Genomic DNA, 27,833 nt, shown 5'->3' on the forward strand with positions numbered 1-27,833 from the left:
CTCGTAATCGTATTCTACCGTTTTTAGAGACATGAATCTGAGTAAATTGATAGACGAAGATGAACCTCTGTTCCTTTCGCTGATCGAGGACATGTTCCCCGGGATCAAGTTGATGACGAAGACGTGGAAAGATCTTCAGAAAGCGATAACGAACCAGACGGCTGAGATGGGCCTGATCAATTATCCCAGTTGGAACTTGAAACTAGTCCAGCTCTATGAAACGTCGTTAGTCCGGCATGGCCTCATGGTTTTAGGTAAACTTATTAAAATAGCCTTCATGTAGAAAAAATCGTACTTTACATTCCCTTGTAGGTCCAACGGGTGCCGGTAAAACAAAATGTATGCACTGCCTGATGCGGTCGATGACGGAAATGGGTCTTTCACATAAAGAACTGAGGATGAATCCCAAAGTAACGAAACGACGATATTTAAGTACGATTTGTTTAATCCGTGTTTTATTTAGGCTATCACAGCGCCACAAATGTTCGGAAGGCTGGACGTAGCGACAAACGATTGGACGGATGGTATTTTCTCCACGCTGTGGAGAAGAACCTTAAAATTCAAGAAAAGGGATTATTGTTGGTAAGTGTCGCCAAGTTTTCTTAGTAGCGCATACTCGGATCAATATTACATGCATGACCTAAACCAGTCAGTAGTCATTGTCACTGAGTTTCACAAACTAAACAGCTTGCTTTAAAAATTACTTTGATTTTAAAAAATATTTCAAATTTAATGTTTTTTTTAATGGTTCAAGTTCAAGGACTGCCCATAAGCGGCGTAGACGAGGGAATTATAACTCAATTATTTATTTGAGTAAAAAAAAAGTAATATCGAATTAGTATTCTGACACTTTCTTAAAGTTACACCCTGTATATTCAACAGGTTAGTCCTGGATGGGCCAGTAGATGCAGTGTGGATCGAGAACCTCAACTCTGTTTTGGACGACAATAAAACGTTAACCTTGGCCAACGGCGACCGTATAGTGATGGCCGCCAACTGTAAACTGGTGTTTGAGCCCGACAACGTGGACAACGCCAGTCCGGCGACCGTATCCAGGATGGGTATGGTGTTTATGAGTTCCTCGGTCCTGCCTTGGTCCCCCATATTAGAGGGTTGGCTGAAGACTAGGCCGCAAGCCGAAGCAGATACCATCAGAATCCTATTTAATAAGTGCTACGACGACTTGCACACCTACGTCCAGACGCGTCTCAAGGCTAAGATGTTTGTTAGGGAGGCGTTTTATATCAGGCAGTGCACGGATATATTGCAAGGGATTTTGGACATATCCGACGAACCCAGTATGCATCTGGTGTAACGTTGTTACGTAAAAATAAAATTTTTTTTTAACGCAGAGGTTTGGACTGACAAGCAATTAGAACGTCTGTATCTATTTTCGACGATGTGGTCGCTAGGGGCGTTGTTAGAACTTGACGGCAGGGCTAAGCTGGAAGAGATCGCCGTGACTCATCCGTCTAAAATGGACTGGCCGAAATGTAACGAAAACGAGACTATTTTCGAATACGTGGTTAACCCCGAGAACGGACGGTGGGAACACTGGTCTCAAAGGGTTGAGCAGTTCGTGTATCCCACTGACAGCATCTTGGAATTCACTGGTATTTTAGTGCCAAATGTCGACAACGTGAGAACTGCTTTCCTGATCCAGAATATCGCGAAGCAAACTAAAGCAGTGCTGCTTATAGGTAAATTATGAAACACCTAGATGCCCGAGTTGATGTTTATTTGGTTGATTTCACGCTTTTAGGTGAGCCTGGTACAGCAAAAACTGTCATGATTAAAGGATTCACCACTTCGTTTGACCCAGACTTTCAGCTGAGCAAGTGCTTTAACTTTTCTTCTGCCACTACACCTAACATGGTGCAGGTATGTTAAATTCTTGATAAAAATGTTTTAAACAGAATCGGGTAGAATTTATAGCTTTTTTTCGGGAAAAAAATACTATTAGAAATTTTTTTGCGGAATATTGTTCAGAAACGTGTTGTAAACAAAATAAAAAAATCAACTCGAGACTAGTTGGGAAACTTTGTTAAAACAGTGGTCAAAGTTATGGAAACGTGGTTTTTTGACTCGCTTAAAAAAACTGTTATTCATAGAGAAAAAAGATTTATACAAAAAAGGTAGGTATTAAATAAATCTGTAAAGTAAGACAAGTCCGATTAAATTCCGATAATTTGTTTATGCGCAAGAGTTCAAAAATGGTCGAAAATTGCCGTTTTTTTTCAATTGCTAATAATTAATGCAGTTTTCATCGCAGACACTTATAATTGAGGATTTTTGAGGCTTTTTGCACCCTTAATAAGTGGTAAAAATTTCAGCTCGAAAACTTCATTAGTTTGGCATTGGCGGAATTTGTTATCTAAGAAGATGCCATTTTCAATTGATTTTTCCCAAGCTCACAGGCGTTGTAGAGTTTCGATCATTAGTTGTTTTTGTACCTAAATAGTTGTATTGACATGCATTTACTGAGAATTTAGTTTTTCAAATTTAATTTGTTTAAAAGTGACTGAAAAATTGTTAATATTTATTAAACTAAAATAGTAACGTCTATAGTTTAGTTGCTATTTTTCTTCGAATTAAAAAAAAAAATCGTTCATGTTGATTAGAAGCTGAGACAATTTTTTTTTATTTAATCGCAGTGTCCTTAATTATTAAAAGACGAAATTTGGAGAGAGTATACATTAAGAGCTGTATTTTCATGTCCTAACACATTAAGGTGAATTCAACTATTTAATTCCAAAAAAGAAGATAGCGGCGATGCATTCTATTACTTGGTCTAGCGAACGAGTGGGAAGAGCGAGGCTAAATAAAAAATTAAATCTCGGGTTGAAATAATGTTAATACAATAGCTTCAATGCTCATGAATTTTCGCATTACCACAAATTAAAAAAAAAGAATCATCTCGATAGGTTCATTACACAGGCCGACAAAATTTAAAAAAAAAAAATTCCAGATATCGGACACTACGCTTCCGAAGGCATTTGGCGCGCTGAATCCGAATCTGGCGTCAGAATTGATCCATCACCCTAGGTTTCCGAGATATTCTAACCTAAAAGTGCAAAAAACACGTACTTTTGCTATATTCAAGGTTATGTAACTTGGCGAAAAAAATTTTTTTCTTAAAACTGAAAACATCATTGGAAACGACTATCTTTCCCCTTCAAAACGCATTTTTTTATTTGGAAAAAGCTCTATTTTTCGCGGAGATATCGTCAATTTAAGATAACCAGTATGGCTATATTATTACATCATGGCTAACCCCATAACACTGAGCGCTGCTAGCCCTAATTGTTAGGAACGTTAACCCCAAGCCCTATAACCCCACAACACTAAGCGGAGCGAGCGCCCTCATCGTCAAGAAGGTTAACTTCAAGCCCTATAACCCGATAACACTAAGCGCTGCGAGCCCTAATCGTCAGGAAGGTTAACCCCAGGCCCTATATGTCTGGAAGGTTAATCCCAAGCCCTATAACCTATAACAACACTAAGCGCTGTGAGCCCTAATCGTCAGGAAGGTTAACTTCAAGCCCTATTACCCAATAACCCATAATACCCATTAATTGTGTTATAGGTCGAGCCATGGTTTAATAAGGTAGCTATACTGATCATCTTTAATCGACGATATCTCCGCGAAAAATAAAGCTTTTTACAAATAAAAAAATGCGTTTTTAAGGGGAAAGATAGTAGTTTCCAATGATATTTTCAGTTTTGAGAAAAAAAATTTGTTTCGCCAAGTTACATAACCTTGAAAATAGCAAAAATACGTGCTTTTGCACTTTTAGGTTAGAATATCTCGGAAACCTAGGGTGATGGATCAATTCTGAGGCCAGATTCGGATTCAGCGCGCCAAATGCCTTCGGAAACGCAGTGTCTGATCTCTGGAATTTTTTCCTTGTTGGCCTGTGTTATTAACCGAGATATGGTTAATTTTTCCAGCTCCATCGATTTGAAGCCGCTCGATCATTTTCCTGCGCGCAGGACTTGAAAATATAGCTCTTAATGTATACTCTCGCCAAATTTCGGTTCTTAATATTAATAATTAAGGTCACTGCGATTAAATAAAAAAAAAATTATATCGGCTTCTAATCAACTTAGAACATTTTTTTTTTTAAATTTGAAGAAAACTGAACTAAATTATAGAGGTTACTATTTAATTTTATAATAATTACTTATCTTAACAATTTAATAAATATTAACATTTTTTCGAAGTAATTTTTAAACAAATTAAATTTGAAAAATTAAATTCTCAGTAAATGCATATGTTAATACAACTATTTAGGTACAAAAATGAATTTAAAATAGCATCTTAGATAACGCCAAACCAATGAAGCTTTCGGGCTAAAATTTTTACCACTTAGTAAAGAGAAACTTGTAATAGTATTTTTTTCCCGAAACAGGCTGTTTCGTGTATAATGACTGGACTATTAAGCCTAAGTTACCGACGATAACAAAATACACGTGTCAATTAACATTGAGGTTAAAACCATGGGAGGCTTTCCATTAAACTGATCTGCCTACTCTTGGATGATCCCAGAGTAGGAAAATCACTTAATTCGAAATATTTCAGTTAATTAATGCCATAGTGGCCATATAAGGACAGTGGCGGCAATAGATGTCGTTAAATGGCAACTTTGTGATGAAGAAGACCGATGATTTGACGATTTAACAATTTCTTGGCGTTTAGTTTTTACTTAACTGAATTATTTTAAAACAATAGGAGATATTATTAGAAAAAAATAATTTCTTACGATGTCACAAGATTTACTTTTATAATGAATGCGACATTATAGTGCAAAAGGTATTTTAACAGCGCCATCTCTTGGTTGCTTGTTTTTAGAATAGTAAAACGCGAAATACCAAATTCAAATAAATACTGCCGTATTGTGAGGCAGAATCGAAAAAAACCAGGTCTTAAATTATTATTTTTCTTAGCGAATTATTGAGTCATATGTGGACAAACGAGTGGGAACCACCTTTGGTCCCCCGGCAGGAAAAACCTTGACGATATTCATAGATGATATAAATATGCCTGTAATCAACGACTGGGGAGATCAGATAACCAACGAAATTGTAAGGCAGCTCATGGAAACGGGAGGTACTGTCGACATATATTATTCCGCATAAAATTTGTTGACGGAGCTTATTTCAGGCTTCTACAGTTTGGACAAGCCTGGCGATTTCTCTTTTATTGTGGACGTAATGTTCCTGGCAGCTATGATCCATCCAGGGGGCGGCAGAAACGATATACCGCACCGACTTAAGAGGCAGTTCTGTATATTTAACTGCACGTTGCCTAGTACCACGTCTATGGATTTGATTTTCAGTACGTTGCAAGATATATTCTTGATAACAGTATTAAGTAGACTGACGATATGTAATTTTCTTCTAGGTCAAATCGGATGCGGCTACTTCTGCATCGAAAGATTCAATCAGGAAGTAGTGGATTTCCTTCCGAAGCTCGTACCTTTAACCAGGCACATCTGGCAGAACACGAAAAAGAAGATGCTGCCGACGCCGGCCAAGTTCCACTACGTCTTCAACTTACGAGACCTGTCTCGTATCTGGCAGGGCATCCTAACCGTCCAGAATCTCGAGTGTCAGACCAAAACGTCGTTGCTAAAGCTGTGGCAACACGAGTGCGCAAGAGTGATAGCTGATCGGTATAAACCTTCGGTCGCGATAAGTGTAGCGTTTAAAAGTGTTTGTTTGCAGATTCATAGAGGATATGGACAGAATTTGGTTTATGGAGAATATTAGAAAACAAGCAGAGGAGGAACTGGGTGAAGATTATCAGTTCTACACGCAAGAAGAATCCTTCTGGGTAGATTTCCTTAGGGAGCCGCCTGAGGCGACAGGAGATGAACCGGAGGACTTTTGCTTCGACGCTCCTAAGATTTACGAAGAGATACCCAGTTGGGAATTTTTGAAGGAGAAATTATTCAGTAAATTTGATTTCCTATTTTTAAACACTTTTCAGTGACCGACAGCATAGAATTTGAATTTGTTTTTTAGCGTTTATGGCGACATATAACGAGCAGGTACGAGGCGCCAGTATGGACTTGGTGTTCTTCCACGATGCCATGGTACACTTAATGATAATATCCAGGATCATAAGGACAGCCAGGGGAAACGCTCTTCTTGTAGGAGTCGGTGGATCCGGCAAGCAGAGCTTGACCAGACTGGCCAGTTTCATGGCAAATTATAACAGCTTCCAGATACAGCTAACCAGGTCCTTACAAAATAACGATATCCCATAATGTAAGACACCTTAACTTTTAATTTTACAGATCGTACAACGTAAGTAACTTGATGGACGACATGAAATATCTGTATCGGGAAGCGGGTATGGTAGGCCACGGTACAACGTTCATCTTCACCGACAACGAAATCAAGGAGGAGACTTTCTTGGAGAGTTTGAATAATATCCTGAGCTCAGGAGAAATAGCGAATCTTTTCGCTAAAGACGAGCTCGACGAGATACAGTCGACTCTGATACCTGTGATGAAGAAGCTGCAACCAAAACGTCCACCGACGGTGGATAACCTATACGACTTTTTCATCACCAGAGCGAGGTCGAATTTACACGTAACCTTGTGCTTCTCACCGGTTAGGCGCATGTATTTCTTTTCGATTTATTTAACTAACATCAGTACAACGTCTAGGTCGGAGAAAAGTTTAGAAAAAGGGCGTTGAAGTTCCCCGGATTAATTTCCGGATGCACGATGGACTGGTTCTCTAAGTGGCCGGAGGACGCGTTGATAGAAGTATCTTCGCACTTCCTGAAAAACTACGCTGTGGTATCCACGCCTGAAGTGAAACAGGAACTAATTTACATCATGGCGGAGATCCAAGACGATGTGGCGGAATTCTGCGTCCAGTACTTCAACAAGTAAGTTCCTAATTGCGTCGTGTGGCAAGATTTGGCATTATTGTTAAATCCATGGTGATCAAATCGTTATGTCTACAATGTTTTTCTGTGGTGTTGGGACGAATATACCTAAAACCCAACTTTCAATTTAGTTGTGTGTCCTGCTGACATTGGGCCATTCGTTTTATAAGTTACGCTATCGGATAAGTAAAAGTAAGGTTGAAGCTACAAAACTTGACGCTTTTTTTGAGGGAAAAACAGACTTGGAAGTGATTTTTCCTTAAAGTTTATTTGTCATCCTGTGCCTTTAAAATCTTATAAAACTTATTCTCTTTTTTATGATTATTTATTGAGTAATATTTAAAAAAATAACCCTTGTCTTATAAACAAAAAAATAATAAATAACACCTCTGTAGATTCCGCCGAAGGACGTATGTCACGCCGAAAACGTTCATATCCTTCCTAGGGGCGTACCAGGTGCTTTACAAGAAGAAGCTGGATGAAATCGGGGTTTTGGCGATGCGCATGAAGAGCGGTTTGACGAAACTGGTCGAGGCGCAAGTCAGCGTGGACGAGCTGAGGAAGGAGTTGGCCGTTAAAGAAAAGGAAATGAGCGTTGCCACTGAAGCTGCCGAAAAAGTATAAAAAATCCTTTTTTTTTTTGTCTTTGGATAAAATATTGAATCTAATAACTAGGTGCTGAATGAGGTGTTGGCGGCATCGGAGGTGGCGAACAAAATCAAAGAAGAGGCAACTATCGTGAAAGACAGGGCTGAAAATCTGGTGGCGCTGATCAGTGTGGATCAAAAGGAAGCAGAAGGCAAACTGTTGGCAGCTAAGCCTGCTCTGGACGCTGCCGAACAAGCTTTGCTAGTAAGCGTGTATACTTCTCAGTCACGGATATCCTTTTAAATTAAATAATATCGTTTTCAGACAATTAAAGCATCGGATATCGCGACTGTCAGGAAATTAGGTAAACCGCCATTCTTAATTACCGTTATCATGGACGCAGTGTGCATTTATTTCAAGAGAAAGCTGGATCCGGTAAAACCTGATCCCGAGAAGAACTTTTTGATGACGTCTTGGGGTGAATCTCTAAAGGTACATTGTATTAAAAAAAAATTAATAACCCCCGTTGGTCTACGAAATCCACTTTTTAGGTAATGGCGGATACTCAGTTCTTAAGAAAACTGCAGGAGTACCCCAAGGATACCATCAATGCAGAAATCGTCGATTTACTCGTTCCGTATTTTAATTTCCCCTTATACACATTCGAGGCTGCCAAGACTGCTTGCGGCAACGTAGCGGGTCTGATTTCTTGGACCATCGCTATGGCGTCCTTCTTCGAAGTCAACAGAGAAGTGCTGCCGTTAAAAGTAAGTAAAACTGTCTTTGGACTAGAACGTAGTAGACTAGCACTCATCACCCTCAGATGTGACGTTATTATAAACGATACATTCTTTTTAGGCAAATTTGGCCATTCAGCAGGTGAAACTGAACAGAGCCCAAGACGAACTATCGTCGGCCATGGAACTGTTGAGGACCAAAGAGGAGGAAGTCAAACAGTGTCAAGATCAGTACGATGTGGCCATGGCATTTAAAAAGGTGAAACTGCAAAGCAGTACGCTCTGTTGGAATTACCTCGAACTAATTTTCAGGCAGTTTTCGAGGACGCGATGAAGGTGAAGAACAAAATGGACGCCGCCACCGCCTTAATAGATGGACTGGCAGGTGAGAGAGTTCGCTGGACGGACCAGTTGGCCCAGTTCAAGGCGGAAACCGAGAGGCTCGTGGGCGACGTCGTACTGCTTACCGGCTTTTTGGGGTACACTGGTCCCTTCAATCAGGAATTTAGGTTTGTCATGCAACAATCGTGGCTCGACAGCTTAGCGAAAAGGAAGATACCCGTCACTCTAAGCCTCAATATTATCGACAGCTTATCAGACACGGCGACGGTAAGAGAAATATTGTTTCAAATAGGGTTGTTACGATACGCTTTAAATTCCAGGTTGGGGAGTGGAATCTTCAAGGTTTGCCAACTGACGATCTGTCGGTTCAAAACGGCATTATCGTGACGACAGCTCGACGCTATCCGCTGCTAATCGATCCACAGTCCCAAGGAAAGACTTGGATCAAAGAGAAAGAGAGGGCGAATCAGTTAATAGTCAGTCAGTTGACGCACAAGTATTTCAGGTACGTTTTCTCGCTACATTTCTCTTTAGAACTAAACAATCACAATTGTGTTTCAGGAATCACATAGAAGACGCCGTCTCTCTAGGATACCCGATGATCATCGAAGACATAGGTGAAGAATTGGACCCTGCTCTGGACAACGTACTGGAAAAGAATCACATCAAAGTGGGTACTACGTACAAAGTAAAAGTCGGGGACAAAGAGGTGGACGTCAACAACAGCTTCAGATTGTACATAACCACAAAACTGGCAAATCCCAGTTACACCCCCGAGATATTTGCGAGGACGTCCGTCATCGACTTCACGGTGACCATGAAGGGTCTGGAAGACCAGCTGCTCGGCAGGGTGATACTCACGGAAAAGAGGGAACTGGAGACGGAACGGACTAACCTGATAAAGGACGTGACGGCGAACCGGAGGAAGATGCAGGAACTCGAACAGAACCTCCTGTACAAACTGACCACCACGAAGGGCTCCTTATTAGACGACGAAACTGTTATCGGCGTGTTAAATACGACCAAGGCTACGGCCAACGAGGTCAAGGAGAAATTAACGATCGCCAAGGAGACCGAGACGAAAATTAACCTGGCCAGGGAAGAGTTTCGGCCGGTTGCCACTAGGGGGAGCGTGCTGTACTTCCTCATCGTGAGCATGGCTATGGTTAACGTGATGTACCAAACTTCTCTGGTGCAGTTCTTGGAGAGGTTCGACATCTCCATGTACAGATCGGAAAAAACTCCTATTATATCCAAGTAAGCGGTAACCAGCTAATTCAGATGTGATGAAATTGTAGATAGTCCAAGCATTCTGTCACGGCCTAATGTTAAATTTGCAGAAATTATTACCTGGACAAAAAAATATATGACCGTATAGAAAATTAAATTTTAAATTGAGTTTCTTGTTCTTTAAACTCGATCCAAAATGGCGAACATGGTTAAGAAAAATCGCAAAGTTGCAAAAAACGGTTTTTCTAAAATAACTAAAAAAATATTGCGCTGATTGAAAAATTTTAAATGAGAAAGTTGTAGGTTTTAAAAAGATCTATCGACAGATTTTTTGAAACTATCGATTGCTTTGTTACTTTTCGAGATATATCGAAAAAACCGTTAAAAATCTTCTCTTTTCTCTTCTTCTATAACTCGTTTACATTTACGTGTCCATATNGTATCGATTGCTTTGTTACTTTTCGAGATATATCGAAAAAACCGTTAAAAATCTTCTCTTTTCTTCTATAACTCGTTTACATTTACGTTCCCATACTTGCTATTTACTGCAAGCATATCCCGCGGCAAGCCAAAAGAGTACATTTTTGAAAAATTTTTAAATATTAATTATTTTTCGAGATATATCGATTTTTTGAAAAAAAGGCGCTCTCAAAAATCGGCCAGATCTTCTCAGCGAATAGCCCTACAGTAACGATTTTCAGTTTATTTTCTTCGTAGAGTTATATTATCATGCTGTTAAAAAATGTTGACGACTTTATTAATTCTAAGGATCAAAAAATTACTTTGAAAAAGTTGCACTCTTTTTGGGTATGTTTTTTTCAAATAACTATTTCAATTTTTATTTTATGAAAATTACTTTTAAAGAAAGAAACTGCTGATATTTTTTCACGAATTGAAAAAAAAAAAATTTTTGTCTCCGACCTTCTGGAGCCGAGATAATTTTTTTATTTAAAAAAAAATTTTGAGGACGCAATATTTTACAGCGATGCGCTTGATGGAGGTTAATATTAAATACTTATATTTAAAAAAAATAATTAGTAGGATATGTTTCCTTGATTTTTAGTATTACTAATTGAGTAATAAACTGAAACGTGCAAGCGCTGAGTGCGTTAGCTGGACCGGACGGAGAAGTAGGGAGAAGTGGCGCACGCTCGCTCTGAAAACTGATGACGTGTAGTCTAAATGGCTCGCGCTTGCAAAGTCTTTGATATCTCGGTTTCTGAAGTACGTACAAAAATTCTTTTGTACTTAATCTGAGGTAGCTTGACGAGATAAACACGAATATTATAGTCATTGTCGCATTAGAAGCAAAATAGTCCCTTAAATGTTTAGTTTTTATTTAACTTACATTTTTTTTACTTTTATTATACTTCTTCACGAAAAATGGAAGACGGACAAGAAAATGAATCAAAAGACAATCCGATAAAGAAAAGAATTTGATTCGATAAATAATTTTGTCTATATAGGATACTTGTTAGTTTTCATTATAATAATTTTATAGATATTTTATACATAGTTGTATAATTGTTAAATATTTTTGTAAATAAATTAAATTTTTTACTTATTTTACACCAAAATTAATTAATTATTGAAATGATGAAGTAATTGTTAAAAAGACAGCAACAAGTATAACGTCAGTATGATAATGAAGCAAAAAAATTAAGGTATTACACGAAAAATACTGTAATATTATTAATTATTAAAATGACAATAAGATGCAAAAAAAAAATGTAAATTAAATAAAAACTAAACATTTACGGGACTATTTTACTTCTAAGGCGAAAATGACTATAATATTTGTGTTTAGCTACCCCATATTAAGTACAAAGAAATTTTTTTTACATAAAAAAATTTTTCGGTCGTAGAAAAATATATATTTTTTTTAAATTCGTGGAAAAATGTCAGCAGTTTCTTTCTTTAAAAGTAATTTTCATAAAATAAAAATTGAAATAGTTATTTGAAAGAAACATACCCACAAAAAGAGAAAAGAAAAAATCCTCAACATTTTTTAACAGCATGATAATATAACTCTTTATGAAGAAAATAAACCGAAAATAGTTACTGTAGGGCTATCCGCTGAGAAGATCTAGCCAATTTTCGAGAGCGCCTTTTTAAAAAAAAAATCAATATATCTCGAAAAATAATTATTTTTAAATTTTTCAAAAATGTACCTTTTTGGCTTGCCGCGGGCTATACTTGCAGTAAATAGCAAGTACGGGAACGTAAATGTAAACGAGTTATAGAAGAAGAGAAAAGAGAAGATATTTAACGGTTTTTTCGATATATCTCGAAAAGTAACAAAGCAATCGATACAAAAAATCAGTCGATAGATCTTTTTAAAACCAACAACTTTCTCATTTAAAATTTTTCAATCGGCGCAATATTTTTTTAGTTATTTTAGAAAAAACATTTTATGCAACTGCGATTTTTTTAAACCATGTTTGCCATTTTGGATCCAGTTTAAAGAACAAGAAACTCAATTTAAAATTTAATTTTCTACACGGTCAATTTTTTTTTGTCCAGGTAATAATTTCTGTAAGCATTTCTCTATAATGCTTGGACTAAGACTGCTCATCTAATATCCGAGCGATGAACTAACAAACTTGTTTTCGTTTCGTTTTTCAGACGAATAAATAACATAATAGAGTATCTCACATATGAAATATTTAAATACAAGTGCAGGGGGTTATACGAAGAACACAAGTACATGTTCGTCCTACTCATGTGCCTGAGGATAGATCTTCAGCGAGAAGCTATCACTCACGAGGAATTCGAGAATTTTATTAAGGGGGGCGCCGCGCTCGACCTCAACGCCTGCCCTCCGAAACCGTCTTCGTGGATCACAGACATGACCTGGCTCAACCTGGTCGAATTGTCGAAACTACGGCATTTCCAGTATATCATTCAACAGGTGCTTACGATAAACTCACTTTTACTTTACCGCAAAAATATTTAAAGCCTTTTAAAGCGAATAATTTTTTAATTAAAGGTCGCGGACAACGACAAGCAGTGGAAAAATTGGTTTGACAAAGACGCGCCCGAAGAAGCAGTCATACCAGATGGCTACAATTCGTTAGATACCTTCAGAAAGTTGCTGATGATAAGGTAAAAGCATTTTTTTAAATAATAAAATTTAAAAAAAAAGAATTTGTGTCTGTATAACATTGAGGGTTGCTTTCGCTGTACAGCAAAATAAAACGCTCTCTCAACGGTAAATATAAAGTATTTTATTGAAAACTAAGTTGTATAGAAAAAGACGTGTTGTCGGTTTGGGTGTTTACTGGAGAGTCCTCGTGTGTGGAATCGGTCGTAGGTGTATGAGTACACATCTGGTCGCCGGCGCCAGCCCACCGTAGACCCTTCCTGGAACGTTAGTGCGTCCGGCAACGCTCTTGATGTAATGCTTAAAAATGGGTCACTTGCAAACATGTGTACCCACAACATTATTCCTCACAGTATACCAGAACTGCATGAGCCAAGCTCTATCTGGCAATAGAACTAATCGGTATAAGAAAAAATTTATGGAAACTTATTGGTTGAAAAATGTTGAGTTTCCAAAATACAGGGTGTCTATAATATCCCGATACACAATCCTAACAAGAGAGAATCGATTCCCGAAGGTCATCTCAGAGTTAAACATTTTTTCACATTTAAATTTATGATTTTCGACCCCGATATTCTGCAATTTTATGAAATTTTATTCCAAGGTAGATAATCCTATCAAAGGAGAATCGTTTCCAGAAAAACCTCTTGAAGTTATAAATTTTTTCCAAAACAGCCAAACTAAGCTGGAAAAACCAATAAATATATGTTTACAGCAACATTTTTAGTGTTTATGTATGCATAAAAAAAATTACATTTCCCGTTTCAGAGCTTGGTGCCCCGACAGGACGATAACTCAAAGCAGAAAGTACGTGGCAAGCTCCCTAGGCCAGAAGTTCTCCGAACCCGTCATATTGAACATGGAGGTCCTCTACAACGAATCGAGGGCTCTAACACCGATGATATGCTTCTTGAGCATCGGTTCTGATCCGAGCCCCTTTATAGAACAGCTAGCGAAGCGGCTCGAATTTAGGGTAAAGTCCATCTCCATGGGCCAAGGTCAGGAGGTCCACGCGAGGAAAATGATGACGCAGGCCATGACGGAGGTAAAAAATTACTTTTACGGGAAGCTTTGTTATTTTATGGGCGTATTTTTAGGGTTTCTGGGCCCTGCTGCAGAACTGTCACTTGTCGCTGGAGTACATGGATGAGGTGCTGGGTCAATTTTTGGATTTGGAAAAGGGAATCGGTTCCGTCAACCCTGATTTTAGACTGTGGATTACCACGGAAGTGCACCCGAGTTTTCCAATAAGTTTACTACAGATTTGTATAAAGTTCACCAATGAAGCTCCGTCAGGTAAAATTTTTGAAATCAGAAAAGGTTTACGAGCATGTTTGAACTTAGCGATGAAGACACATAAACACATCTTTTAATTTGTTTAAATATTTTTAAAATACGAGACCTAATAGAATATATGTTTTTTAAAAATAGCTTTTTGGGAATTCCAAAAAAAAAGACTGACCCCCACTAAAACTTACACCCCGCTTTTGCAGGAATTAAAGCCGGTCTCCTAAGAACATACACATCGATGAACCAAGACCATTTGGACTATTCGGACTGCTGGCAGTACATACCCCTGGTGTACGCCATATCTTTCCTGCACACCGTCGTCCAGGAACGCAGAAAATTCGGACCTCTCGGGTGGAACATACCGTACGAGTTTAATTCCGCCGATTGGCTGTCAAGCTGTTTGTTCCTGCAAAACCACCTGGACGACATCGATCCTAAGAGAGGGATCAGCTGGCAAACGCTCAGGTAGGCGAAAAATTTCAAATGGAAAACAGCACTTAAAAATAAAAAATTTTGCAGATACATGCTCGGCGAAGTTCATTACGGCGGCAGGGTGACCGACGACTTTGACAAACGGTTACTGAACACCTTCTGCACCGTTTGGTTCAGCGACAACATATTCAGCGAGAACTTTCTGTTCTACAAGGGATACAAGATCATAACCTTCAAGCAAGTGACCGATTACCTGTCCGTCATCGAAACTTTCCCGGCCACGGATCCGCCGCAGGCCTATGGACTGCATTCCAACGCAGACATCACGTATGCCTCCCAACGAGGGTAAAGCAATGAAAGAATTTATGTAAATCCTGTCTTGTAGGTACCAAACGAATACTACGATAATGATGTTTGACCAGATGCTGGCCATTCAACCGAAGGAATCTGGCGGTGGAGGCGGCGAGTCACGCGAGACCGTAGTAGGCCGACAAGCCAGCGATATGTTGTCGAAGTTGCCGAAAAATTACGATCCGTTTGAAGTGAAGGAGAGGTAAGAACAGTTCGACTTTTCCCCCAATATGTACTTTCAGAAAAATAGTAGTACATCAAGGAATAAGGGTACGTCTTTACAAAGGGCCTAGCTAAACTCTAATGATGGAGTCTGCGTTACATATTAATAGAAAAATATTCCATAAATACGCGTCTCAAAACATTAACTATTACAGCTGCCATACTGGGTATTTTTACTACCCTATGCTGTGTAAATCAGTGCCCTGATGCCTTAAGTCTAATTTTACAATCTGAATTAGATGCCTCGAATATCTTTTAAGAAATTAGAAAATAACACGATGTCTTAAGAGGATCTATCTCTTGTATTATCCATTTTCCGAAAAAAAATTCATATAAAAAAGCCACTCTTTTAAATGTACTGCGATTAGGATACTGCCAACTGCCATTCAAATGGCTACAGTAGGAAGCGACCTGCTATATTGCAGGTACTTGTTGCACGACTGCCACCCACAGAGGGCGAAACACAATGTTTTTAATTGCCAGTGTTGCGAGAAACTACTACTCCCAGGGCTATATGCCCCTACCGGCATTGAATTATACTCGCAACACCTAGTGTTACAGCTAGGGTCGTTCGTCAGTTTAACCCACCAGGCACAGAACGGTTTCGGACTTATTAGTCCTCATCAGTGTGTCATAGGTGAGACAACCGACAAACGAACCACCTGTTCTGCGTCATATCATCACGACAAGGAAATACATTGTACGTGGGGTGGATTACACTGACGAACGACCCTAGCTGTTGCACTAGGTGTTGCGAGTATAATTCAATGCCGGTAGGGGCATATAGCCCTCGGAGTAGTTGTTTCTCGCAACACTGACAATACTAATATCTGCGTTTTCACCCAGGTTAAGGCTTATGAACCACCTGAACCCTTTAAATATATTTCTGCGGCAGGAAATTGACAGGATGCAGAAAGTAATATTTTTAGTTCGAAGCACGTTGCAAGACCTTCTGCTGGCAATAGAAGGAACCATAATTATGAGCGAGGTAATTTTACCCTCACCGCTACAACATTGCATTTGGTTAAATACTTTTTTTAACTGCTGCTGTAGGCTTTGGGGGACGCCTTGGACAACATATACGACGCCAAAGTACCGTTCATTTGGCGTAGGGGCTCTTGGGACGCGAACACGCTCGGTTTCTGGTTCACGGAGCTGGTCGAACGGGACAACCAGTTCCGGAATTGGTGCTTCAACGGGAGGCCACCCTCTTTCTGGATGGCCGGCTTCTTCAACCCGCAAGGTTCCCGGGTACCCCCCCAAAAATGATATTTATTAACTAGTCGTTGTCGTAGGGTTCCTGACGGCCATGAAGCAAGAAGTCGCCAGAGCCCATAAAGGCTGGGCATTGGATCAGGTATCTCTCTTTAACGAGGTGACCAAAAACGTCAGAGAGGAGATCAATAAAGGCCCGCCGGTAAGTCAGATTGTTTTGGAATGTTTGTTTTTATGGAAAACATCGACCTTCGTTTCTTTTAATGCTTTATAGTAGTCATTGAAGCTTTTCACCTCCTTTGAAACTGAACCGATCGACTTGAAATTTGGCAGATACTTAGGGAAAAGGTCAATGAACATTAGTGACATAGCGCCGATTGAAGCTTCCACCCTGTTGAGGGTTGACCCGTTCTTGGGGGTGGAAATTTTTTTTTCAAAAATAACGCTGGAAATCGATAGAGAATCAAATTTTGAGCAAAAAATATTCGAAGAATTGTTTCGAGAAATCACTAGTATTTTAGTTATTCACGATTGAAAACTTTTGAGTGAAAAAAAAACCACTTTCAAAGTATTATTCGCAAATAACACAAAAACTACGCATTTTGTTAAAAAAAGTATAATGAACAAAAATGTAGCTTATAAATAAACAAAGAAAATCGGTTTTTAAAAGTGTTTTACGTCGTATACAAAGCGAAATATAGCTAGTGGAAGGGGACTTGTTTTGGGGGGAATACTCGAATCGATGTATTCAACGTCAAATAACGGAAAAAGGATTAATTTTACGTGTATAACGCTCGTGGATATTTTGTAGTACTCGAAAAAACCTTCAAAATGAGCACTTATAAGAGTTAATTAGAGCAAAATTGAAGGAGTTATCGTCAAAAACAGATGGGTTGCTCATATTTTTTAAGGAAAAATGAGCAGTAAACGCTGTACCATTTTCATCAGAATTAAAATTAATCGTAGACCCTTTACAATTAGGTTTGTTTTATTGTTTTTCATACGATCATTTAGAATGCGTATTTTTTTAATAATGTACGGTAAAAGTTGAAAAGTTATTGTTCATTATTAAAAAAAAATTGCCTTATTTATAACGAGCGTTCAAATAAAAACGTGGTCAAGTTGGTTCTGAAAATTTGGACGTAGGGCGTAGCGTATAGCAAATGAACTTAAACGTCATCTGTCAAAGCGCTATATCGCAGCTCTCAATTTGAATATTTTCGTTTTAAAAAGCGTTTAAAATGGTGTTCTCAAGAACAAAAAGTGTTTATCATAGAGTCCTACTTTAGAAATGGACGCAAGATTGATGGAATATGGAAATATTCTATTGAGGAATGTTTCATAGAATTTGAAAATCAATTTCTCGGCGTTGTTGAGTACAAAATTTTTCAAAGTGCAGTTCAGCGTTGTGTTAATGTTTTTCGTGAAACGGGCAGTGTAACAAGAAATGAAGGAAGCGGCCGACCTAAAAAGCGGACTGAAGAATTAAAAGAAAATGTCCAACAAATAATGGAAAATGGGCCAAGAACTTCTGTACGTGTTTTATCACAAATGGTGGGAGTATCAGTCGGTACCTGCCAAACAGTGTTAAAAAAAGATTTGCGTTCTCCTATCGTTTAACTTGTCAGCAAGAACTTCATGAAGTTGATTTTCCGCGACGGGCTGTATTTTGTGAATGGTTTTTAAACAACTACGGTGAACTTCATAATATCACCTTTTTTTCTGATGAAGCCTGGTTTCATTTAAGTGGTTACGTAAACTCACAGAATATGAGAATGTGGTCTTCTGAAAAACCAGATAACTTTTTTGTCGAGGGCCCTCTACACACTCAAAAAATTGAAGTTTGGTGTGCTCTCAATCAAAGGAGGATTTATGGACCTATTTTTTTTAATGGTACTCTTACTGCGCAAAGGTATAGAGAAGAAATTATCGCTCCTTTTGTTAACCAGCTGGAAGAAAACGAAATTACAAACTTTTACTTTCAACAAGATGGCGCAAGGGCACATACGGCAGGCGAGACGATGAATATGTTGAGGGAAGTTTTCCAAAATCGACTAATAAGTCTCAATGCTGAACGTGAATTTCCACCGAGGTCATGTGATATTACGCCGTGTGATTTCTTTTTGGAGCCTTACCTTAAAAACACTATTTTTGAACTGCCTATTCCTGATTTAAACCATCTGCAGGCTCGACTTATAGGCAAGATTTGTGAAATTAACAATACCCCGAGCATCTTAGAAAATGTCTTTAATTCTTTGAGGAACAGGTGTGAAAAGTGCTTGGAACAAGGAGGGGGACACTTTCAGCAGCTGCTTTAATTTATTGTTATAACAAGGAGGGGGACACTTTCCGCAGCTCCTTTAATTGTTTGTTATTGTTATCACGATTATTCTTTAAAATAGAGTTATATAGTCATTAACGTTATTGAAACTGACAGCTGCTATACAGCTCGTTGAGAAATGAGGTTAAATTGGTCGCTATAAGCTACTCCCTACGTCCAATGTGTCAGAGCCAACTTCGACCACGTTTTTATTTGAACGCTCGTTATAATAACTGAAACTATGAAGGATACGTAAAAAATGACAAACAACAACAATGTAGTTTTTTTTTCAACAAATATTTTGCTTTTTTTTATTCCTATAGCATAAAAAATAAAGGAGATAATCGCCGCTTGAAGTATCCATTTTAGTGAAGAAACGACCTGTCTCGAGTCCTTCTATCCTTTCCCTTTAAAAAACGAAGGACTTAAAAGATTTTATATGCAAACAATCTTACAGCTCTTAAAATTATCTTTAAAATGCTTTTTTGTAGGATACTATAGCTTCAAAATTAACCTATGGTAAAAAAACCAATGACATTTTTTCGAAGCAAAATTTTTATTTTAAATAATTGCACCGTTAAAGCATTTCAAATCTTTAAAAAGTAATTTTTTATCTTTTTTTTGCATAGGGGTAGTTTTTAAGGGTTAAATAAAGGGTGGAAAAGATCAAATATATCATAAAACATGTTCGAGAACATGGAACATTATTTAATCTTTGTGCTTGAACAAGATTTTTATCAATAAAATGCTAAAACTTCATTTTTTCAATTTTTTTCACATAGAGGTAGTTTTTACCCCTAAAAAACAAAGAGCGTCAATTGGGCTTATGTCACTTTTGAACTTGAGCCTAAAATGAGCCTTATTCTAAATTGTCATGCAAATCCATGCAGTTTCAAACAATTTCGAGGTTACAGCTGATTTTCAGCTTCAATGACTGTACTATTAATTAATTTTATGAAATAGGAGGGAGTATTCGTATATGGTTTGTTCCTCGATGGTGCTGGATGGGACAAAAAACACGCACGTTTGGCGGAATCTATAAATAAAGTCCTGTATACTATGATACCGGTTGTTCAGATTTATGCTGTTTATTCCACTGGTCCTCCTCCGGCTAACCTCTATGTGGTAAGTCATTTAAGAGTCGTGGCCCAGAAAAAACTGAAATTCCATTCATTCAATACACAATTTACTTTTTCTAATTATTAGTAGCCTGCGCAGATTTTCGGAACTCCGCTTAAACTTGAAAAAAGGTGTGAAAAGTTATTGCATTATCTCATCAATTTCTTTTTTTTACCTCCGTTCTACAAGTTTAAGTTGAAAAATATTGATCACGAGCGGAAAATTCTGATTATAAAATTAAATAAGCAGACTATTTAATAAAAACAAATTCGCCCTTAAATCTAGATATAGTCTTCCCACTCCTGTTAGAAAAAGGAAATGGCGGTATCGAATTAATGCCATTTCAAATCTCTGAGCTATCATGGGAGAAATGAATGTACATAATCCTATTTCCAGTGTCCTGTTTACAAGAAAGCGAGAAGAACGGGTCTCAACTACATCACCGTTCTTTACCTGCAAACGATAAAACCACCGGAACACTGGACGCTACGCGGCGTTGCCTTACTCTGTGATACACAGTGATATTTAATTTATTTTATATTATGATTCATAAAACATTTTTTATTTACATGTTGTTTAATTGTTTACGAGGCGGTGTCCAGTCTATCAAGACGGGATGAGCACCAGGTTCTGGAAATCTCTATGGGGGCCTTAAAACCCATATGTGTAATTGATAGTACAATTTCTATTTTACGGAACATGAATAAGAGAAATGAGAAGTGCTTTATTTGAAATTATTTTTATTGAAACAAAAATACAGTAAAAACGATGCAGGGTGTAACATAACTTCTCAAAATGGTCTCGTCAACATTTAATAATATTTTTCATATAAACATCTGGCCTTGTATCCTTCAAATTTTGAGATATATTTCCAAAAAAAGAAAAGATCTAATGTGATTGCATTAGCTGTATCGAGGAACAATTGACTTTTTATGCGTAGGTGAGATGTTTTTTTCCCACGTCTTTTTATTGTAAACTGTTAAGAAGCTACATTAGGAAATACTGAAATTATATTATTGTTGCATAAATAAAGGGAGATTTATTTATAATTGTGTTAATTTTTAATGTATTTACCCATAATTTTGCATATAAAATTTTTAGAATTGTTATGCAACCAATTATACACATATATTGTATTTTAAGTTGCCTATCGAACAAAAACGAATGGATCTGAAAACATCGAAAATTGGTAGAGTTAGAGAAGAACTGTATGCAGTTTTGAATTGGTTAACGCCATTAGTTTTCTGGAATTTTCCTAAAAATTTTTGAGAAAATCGTTGAATATTATGACTAATCCGCATCAACTAAACATCATATTAGTATAAGTAAATATATTTATTGATTGATTTAAAGCCATTGTTTGGTAGGTAAATAGTTGATATTAACTCAAAAAATAAGTTCAACCGTGTTACCCCTGACATTTTTTATTAAACCCATCAGAAAACTGACAAGTTATTGTAAATTCAGCTTTAGCACCCTACTTTACGTTTGTTTAAAAAAATTCTTTCTTGATCTGTGTAATAGGAGCTTTCTGCCGATTTTTAACGAAGTACCGACCGAACGTGCTTGACCCTGGCATGATGTTTGTTTTGAAATGTCAATGTGCGTATTCTGATCTCTGACAGTAATTTGCCGACTTTTGTATTTCATCGATTTATACTCATAAAATTTGCAGTAAAAATTGTCACACCCTTTCAACCATGGTACTGCTACCCCTCGAATCCAATCCAGATGTAAGCGATACGTTTTTATGAAATTACTTCATACTAAAATTTATTGATTTCAGGTTATGAATAAGGTAAGTGTGAGGGCCCCCCGCCGAACCAATTTTCTTCATAACAATTTTATGAATTTCGAATGGTGTTATATAGAGTTAGCTTTATTCGAAATTATTTACAGTTCATTCATCTTCTGGGAGTTCCCACAAAATGGAACATTGTCGATGTTTATGGGTTGGACAATGATGCTCTTGCTTGGGTCCCGAGACCTGTTTTAGCAATAATACTCTTATTTCCTTGCAGCGAAAAAGTAATAATCTAAGTTGTGTAAAATAGGGTTCCTTATATTAATTAAGTTTATTTCAGTTCTACGACTATGCAAAGCAAGAAAGCGAATCTTTGAAAGAAGCCGGTCAAGAAGTATCCACAAATTTGTTTTACATGAAACAGTACGTTTCCAATGCTTGTGGCAGCATCGCCCTCATACACAGCATCGCCAATAACGTTGATAGGTCAGTATATATGTAATAACTATAACCATAATTATTGTTTTGGTTTTATACATTTTGAAGTTGATTTTGTCAAAATAAAGTTTAATTTAGATTTAATATGCGTTAATAAATATTTGATACTATTATTCAATTGGATATAATTTAGTTTGTATTAGATATTTTTCTTGTGAATTATTTAATATCTTGATGTATCTTGACAGTTTTTGGGGAGAAAAAAGTATGGAGTATTATTAAATTTGCCATCATTAATTCCAAGTAGCTTATAAATATTTACTAAATCAAATTTGTAAGCCTTTTCCTTCTAAATCTATCCACGAAATTAGTCCAACTATAATGTTAGGAACATTCGGTGGCCAAGTCAATAAAATGAAACATAAATTTCTGTCTCATACGGACACAAATAAATTGAAGGTCAACATGTACAATTTATTGATCAACAAATTGCTGCTATTAGACAGCCGTGGAAGAGCGTTAATAGTTAATGTTATATAACTTTGGATTTTCGGAAGATGACAATGCACCACAAAAAGAGAACATCTTTAAAAAAACCTGTCCTGGTAATTTTGATACCTTGTCATTGAACCTCTCAAATGTATAAAAAAAATTTAAAATCACTAAACCAGTTTTTGTGACAAAAAAATTGGATAAACTTGTAGCCTTTCCAGAGACTGAAATTTTGACGGTCAGTTGACAGTAATATTCTATTATACGTGACATTTCAAGTTCCTATCCCAAATGGCTTAGTTTTTTAGTTACAGGGTTTTAGATTTTAAAAAATCATGCAAATATCTCTAAAAATATTTGAGGTAAACTCTTCAAACTTGGGCCGGTGATTTAACTAAGTACTAGTCAAAATTCACTGAGTTTTTGTACAATTATGACCAGCATTGGCACATACACAGAGAGACAGTACCTCTAAAAACTCCAGAATTTCAACATTATTTTGAAAATTTGATTGGTGGGTATGAGTCGTAATTGTATGTCAAAGAAAAAAGATATATTCCATTTTATACTGAAACTTATTTTTTAATCCTATAATAAACACCACAGATAAATATATTTACAGTTACTCTAAAACTACTCGAATTATATTTTTGTATTTAAGAATCAATCTGGAAGAGGGCGTCTTTAAAAAGTTACTAGAAGCAGCTAAAGGGAAAACCCCAGAAGAGAGAGGGGAGATGCTGGCCAAACCCGGCAACGACGCCAACTCGGAGGCCTTCAAGCTGATCTCGGCCCATCAGGAACTGGCCATGGAAGGGCAGACGGAGGTACACGGGTGGATTTTTGGGGACATAATATAACCCGTTTTGTTTGCAGGCCAACCCAAACGAACAAGTAAACCACCATTTCGTAGCGTTCGTAGAAAAAGACGGGAATTTGTACGAATTGGACGGTAGGAAAGATTTTCCTATCAACCATGGAACAACTAGTCAAGAAACATTTTTAGAGGTAAAGTATTATACCGCGTGGCCTGTTGTGATCCTCAACACACCTCTAAAATTTTTTTGCGGTGTACAATTTAAACGAACTTTTTGTTTTCACATTTCCATTGCCTCCTAGATTTTTCGGTTCGATTTGTGAGCCCCAAAAAAAACTACGGAATCAGTAGCAGTTACAGTTTGCACGATCTACTGCAGTTTCTATATAATCTAATTTTTTTGTCAGGATGCAGCGAAGGTGTGCCGCAATTTCATGGAGAGAGATTCCGAAGACATTAACTTTACCATAATGGCTTTGACGGCGTCCGATTCTTAAAAGTATCACGCGGTACCGCAAAAGAATCGACGCGATGAATGCTTATTAAGCTTACGTTTTATGTTATATAAAATTTTTGTACTTTACGTTAAATCTACAGTTTCTACTAAGCTAACTAATATCAATTACTCAAATGAACCGTTTTAGCTTGGCTTTGAATGTGCCTTGCTTCTCCACCGATATTTGGACCGTAAACACTTATATGTGATATGTGTAATAAATAAACTGAGTAAATCTTAATTAGTGTCGATTTATTGTTAAAATCCACTTTAATAACAATTTCAATGCTCTAAAGTTAATCAGACAAAACCAAAAGTTACATTTAGTGGCCAATGCTGCAAAAAAGCCAAATACTGGCAGAAAGCGACCTGTATTGCAGGTCACTTTCTGCCATTTTTTGCTCTTTGGCAGTTAGTAGCATTAGCAACTAGATGTAGCTCTCAGTTACGTCTTTTATTGCTTACTCCTTTCCTGGATTTAAGGATTTAAGCAGCTGGATCGTTTGATGATTGTCATACCTACAGCACGCCGATGAGGGCTAATAAGTCTGGAATATGTCTGGTGTATTCGGCTGACGAATGATTCTAGCCGTATTGCTGATGTAATTCAATACTAGACGGTGCATATAGCTCATGAAGTGCTTGTTTCTGGTAATATCACTTAATTTCTATCTTGTTTGATTATTGTTCATCGATTTAGTTCTGCAGTGAAAATAAGTGTGCTCCAAAACAAAGACAAATAGCCCTGCGACGTATCCACCCGCTAAAATTAAAAACGGCCCTTCCACATGTTTAAGAGTGTACCGGACTAACCTGTTCTCTTCCTTAAAGTACTGCTTCCTTGCATACTTGAATTTCATGTGCGATACAAACTTGTCGACGAATCCAGATTCTACTATAGTTGTCAGATTGTTCGAAAAGTACTCGTGAAGTACGTGGTTCTTCTGCACCAGGAAACACGTAACGAACGAGTATATTTTGAAAACTTGCATTGCATATTTCAGGTGGGGATTCATTATTAGCAAGCCGGTATCGGTGACTGTGGCAAAATTTTCATCGTAGGCCTTCTTCAAGTTCACCGACAGCTCTCTGCTCGGGAGATTTTCCATGCGTTCTAATACCTTTGAATATTTCGGGTTGCTCACTGCATACCTGAATAGCAGTCCCAGGCCTTCGGAACATTTTATTTGTACGTCCGAGTCTAAAAGTTGGTCCACATTCCTTATCCTCCTCTCGTAAATAGAGTTATTGATAATACTGAAATATTTTCCTTGCGTTACTGCAACCGATATTATCGTAGTTATAAAATATGTGCCTAAAAATAAAGCATTAGCAAGTATTAAATTTTTTTTAATGGAAGTTGTGTTTACCTAAAAGTAATCTCAATTTGAAACTCCTAGGGAACTGGTAATATCCAACAGTAATTATAAGAGAGAATAAATAGAATGAGTTGTCCACGAAATTTCCGTATCTGCCCCTATCGACGACACTGTTTAAGGCTAATAGTGTAAAAAAGCTGCAGAAAATAAAGATTAAAATAGAACAAATTATCCACATCGTTGGTGAAAATATTTTGTATATCAACTTCCAGTGAGGAATCATCTTGGGATTGGGTATGACAAAGTACATATTATCTTCGTATATAGTACCGGTAGTCCAAACGTATTCTGACGATGCCGAGAAACCTACCAATCCAACAAATACATCTGCGTAATCGTTATCGAAATCTGCAATTATGGATCCGAAATTGTAAAACGCCAATTCCTCGTTATAAACTTCCGATTCCGGCATATAAGTTATAATAAAATTACTTTTTTCCTCAAATACAGTTAAAATGTCTCTGTATATACCAGATTCTGTATCGTTATTGTCAAAAATCCACGGGGTGTATTTTGACCAAATAATCCTAATCGGGCACTTGTAAAAGCATTTCTTCATATTTGGACGAAATAAATCCAACTCTCTCTTGAACATTCTAGAGGTGCATTCGTTAATCTTTTTAGGCTTTATGTGAATGCCACATTTAGAATTCTGCAAGTCTATGGCATACAATTTCACCGTAGATTTATTAGGTAATAATATAACAGACTTATACAGCCGGAACCGCCATAAGGTTTTACTTATTTTTAATACATCATCCCTGTGATTTGCGATTATAATAAAATATACTGTATTAGAAATTCCTATGTCTGCAAGGATTGCTTCTAATTCATCAATATGATTGTAAGATAATGAATAACTAACTGCTGATTGCTGATCGTTGTCTAACAAAAAGTCAGTTGAGTTTCCGATTGTGAAAGGTCTTGACGTTAGAAAATTAATTTCTTTAAATTTCGAGCCTAAGAAAACATTTGTATGCTGGTGGAGATATTTGTTTGCGATACTCGAGAAGCAGATATTAAAAGAACTGTTCTCCGATGTATTAAAAATACTGCTTACCAATATTAATTTTACAAGTATTAAATATAGGATAAAAAATATCATGATTGCCTCTAGTATCAATACAATCAACTAACAAAATTTTCTTTGAATTCAAGAATGTATAGTACCTATTATTAGAAAGGTAAGTATACATAAATTTGTTTTGTATTGTATGTAATAAGTTCTACAGAGAAACACTTTTAGGTAAAAGTTTTTAAATTATCATTTATAGGAAAATTAGAATTATAAGCTAGCATATGGTAGATAATGTGCAATAAAGATTTATTTTTGATTAATATATTCAATAGTGAATCTATGCATAATTTATCACGAAATTTCACTTGGAATGCTCAGATTACTGTCTTCGTCTTTGTTATTCTTATGGTTTTAGAGAGAAAGATATTATGCTATGCTTTAGATCATAGGAGATAATTATCATAAGCCCCCTGTAATTAGTTAGTAGAGTTTGACATTTGCGTGCAAATTCAGTAGCGTCGCTAAGAAATTTAAGTACAATTTAATTGTAACTAATATTTAATAGAACAACCAATAGCAGCTCGCATTTATAAGCCCCCTATCAGCTTCATTTCATATTTAAGTGGAAACTAGATATTGCACTCTATGTATGTAGTGTATGTTTGGTATGAGTGAGTAAAAAGATGTAAACTACCATATAACAACTAAGCTCAAAAGAGATAGAAATAGTAACTAAAGTCAGATATTCAGTTATAATATCACAAGAGCATAGAAAATATTCGATTATACTTCCGACTCACGAGACGTATTCTGCGAAACACCATAGTCGAATATTTTCGTTTGCTCGAGTGGTATTCGATACGATTACATAATGAATGAACTAACTTTATTTCCATTTTTTTTTTTGACGTTTATTGACAAATGTTAAAACTATTGTTACCATGACATAGTTCACATTGTTGGAGGAGGCGAAACACCAAAACGGTTATACCACGTCGTCAAGAGTATAATCGCTTATCAATACATAGTAACTACGTAAAATTTGTAATTGCTATTAGCTAAATTTCTAATGAATTATATAATCACCAATATTCAGTCGCGAAAAAAGCGTAGTATAACTATGGGGGGCTTTCGTTTTGGCAAAATTAGTACCTATTACCAATTAATATCAGTTCAGAGTAACTCGTAAGTTGCTATTAGCTACTAATACTAACAGCTACTATTTTTGCCAAATCGAAGGGGCCTCTGTGTTTGTTTATATTCCTTGATAACTTCACGACCTTCCCCTACCATTTATATTACATTAAGAGTTTTTTGGCGAGAAAACCGCTAACCCGGTTAACTATAGTTTGTTGCGGTTTGACGTCTTGGCGAGAAATGTAGTTAACCCGGTTTGGCAGAGTTTGCCTAACCATCAAACCGGACTTGTGGGTTGGTATGGATCTTAAGTTAATATTTCTATCTTTGTTTATTTATTTTCTGTTTCGTACCATCGTACCTAGTCACTACTTCGTTTTTTTAGAGGTTTGGATAGGTATGTTGTAAATAAAAAAAATTTCGTAATGGATCACTGCAAAAAATACAAAGTAATATTTA

At 37.0% G+C, this 27,833-nt stretch overlaps 2 protein-coding genes across 2 annotated transcripts in view; both read left to right on the forward strand.

Annotated features, from left to right (window-relative positions):
- LOC108908262 (dynein heavy chain 8, axonemal) overlaps positions 1-20,375 on the forward strand; it is a 29,896-nt gene extending 9,521 nt beyond the window's left edge. Inside the window, exons 31-63 of the mRNA XM_018712238.2 lie at positions 28-254; positions 313-410; positions 464-582; positions 883-1,298; positions 1,353-1,700; positions 1,763-1,881; positions 4,948-5,110; positions 5,165-5,338; positions 5,405-5,675; positions 5,728-5,957; positions 6,028-6,244; positions 6,303-6,621; positions 6,678-6,904; positions 7,300-7,522; positions 7,580-7,756; positions 7,817-7,984; positions 8,044-8,259; positions 8,351-8,488; positions 8,542-8,838; positions 8,892-9,076; positions 9,133-9,828; positions 12,427-12,712; positions 12,791-12,906; positions 13,673-13,949; positions 14,002-14,200; positions 14,398-14,659; positions 14,714-14,953; positions 15,012-15,179; positions 16,046-16,187; positions 16,253-16,442; positions 16,495-16,616; positions 19,698-19,859; positions 20,250-20,375. Of these exons, the coding sequence (XP_018567754.1) occupies positions 28-254; positions 313-410; positions 464-582; positions 883-1,298; positions 1,353-1,700; positions 1,763-1,881; positions 4,948-5,110; positions 5,165-5,338; positions 5,405-5,675; positions 5,728-5,957; positions 6,028-6,244; positions 6,303-6,621; positions 6,678-6,904; positions 7,300-7,522; positions 7,580-7,756; positions 7,817-7,984; positions 8,044-8,259; positions 8,351-8,488; positions 8,542-8,838; positions 8,892-9,076; positions 9,133-9,828; positions 12,427-12,712; positions 12,791-12,906; positions 13,673-13,949; positions 14,002-14,200; positions 14,398-14,659; positions 14,714-14,953; positions 15,012-15,179; positions 16,046-16,187; positions 16,253-16,442; positions 16,495-16,616; positions 19,698-19,859; positions 20,250-20,375 (7,318 nt within the window). The remainder of the gene's footprint in view (positions 1-27; positions 255-312; positions 411-463; positions 583-882; positions 1,299-1,352; positions 1,701-1,762; positions 1,882-4,947; positions 5,111-5,164; positions 5,339-5,404; positions 5,676-5,727; positions 5,958-6,027; positions 6,245-6,302; positions 6,622-6,677; positions 6,905-7,299; positions 7,523-7,579; positions 7,757-7,816; positions 7,985-8,043; positions 8,260-8,350; positions 8,489-8,541; positions 8,839-8,891; positions 9,077-9,132; positions 9,829-12,426; positions 12,713-12,790; positions 12,907-13,672; positions 13,950-14,001; positions 14,201-14,397; positions 14,660-14,713; positions 14,954-15,011; positions 15,180-16,045; positions 16,188-16,252; positions 16,443-16,494; positions 16,617-19,697; positions 19,860-20,249) is intronic.
- Positions 20,376-21,454: 1,079 nt separating this feature from the next.
- On the forward strand, positions 21,455-24,081 carry LOC108908219 (ubiquitin carboxyl-terminal hydrolase). Its single transcript, XM_018712168.1, has 7 exons — positions 21,455-21,586; positions 21,640-21,651; positions 21,753-21,881; positions 21,938-22,083; positions 23,189-23,354; positions 23,404-23,535; positions 23,752-24,081. Exons 1-7 carry the CDS (start codon positions 21,554-21,556, stop codon positions 23,839-23,841), a joined length of 708 nt encoding a protein of 235 aa, XP_018567684.1. The 5' UTR covers positions 21,455-21,553; the 3' UTR covers positions 23,842-24,081.
- The last annotated feature ends 3,752 nt before the right edge of the window (positions 24,082-27,833 follow it).

Source organism: Anoplophora glabripennis, unplaced genomic scaffold (assembly GCF_000390285.2).
Source record: "Anoplophora glabripennis isolate ALB-LARVAE unplaced genomic scaffold, Agla_2.0 scaffold18, whole genome shotgun sequence".
In the NCBI taxonomy this organism is placed as follows: Eukaryota; Metazoa; Arthropoda; class Insecta; order Coleoptera; family Cerambycidae; genus Anoplophora; species Anoplophora glabripennis.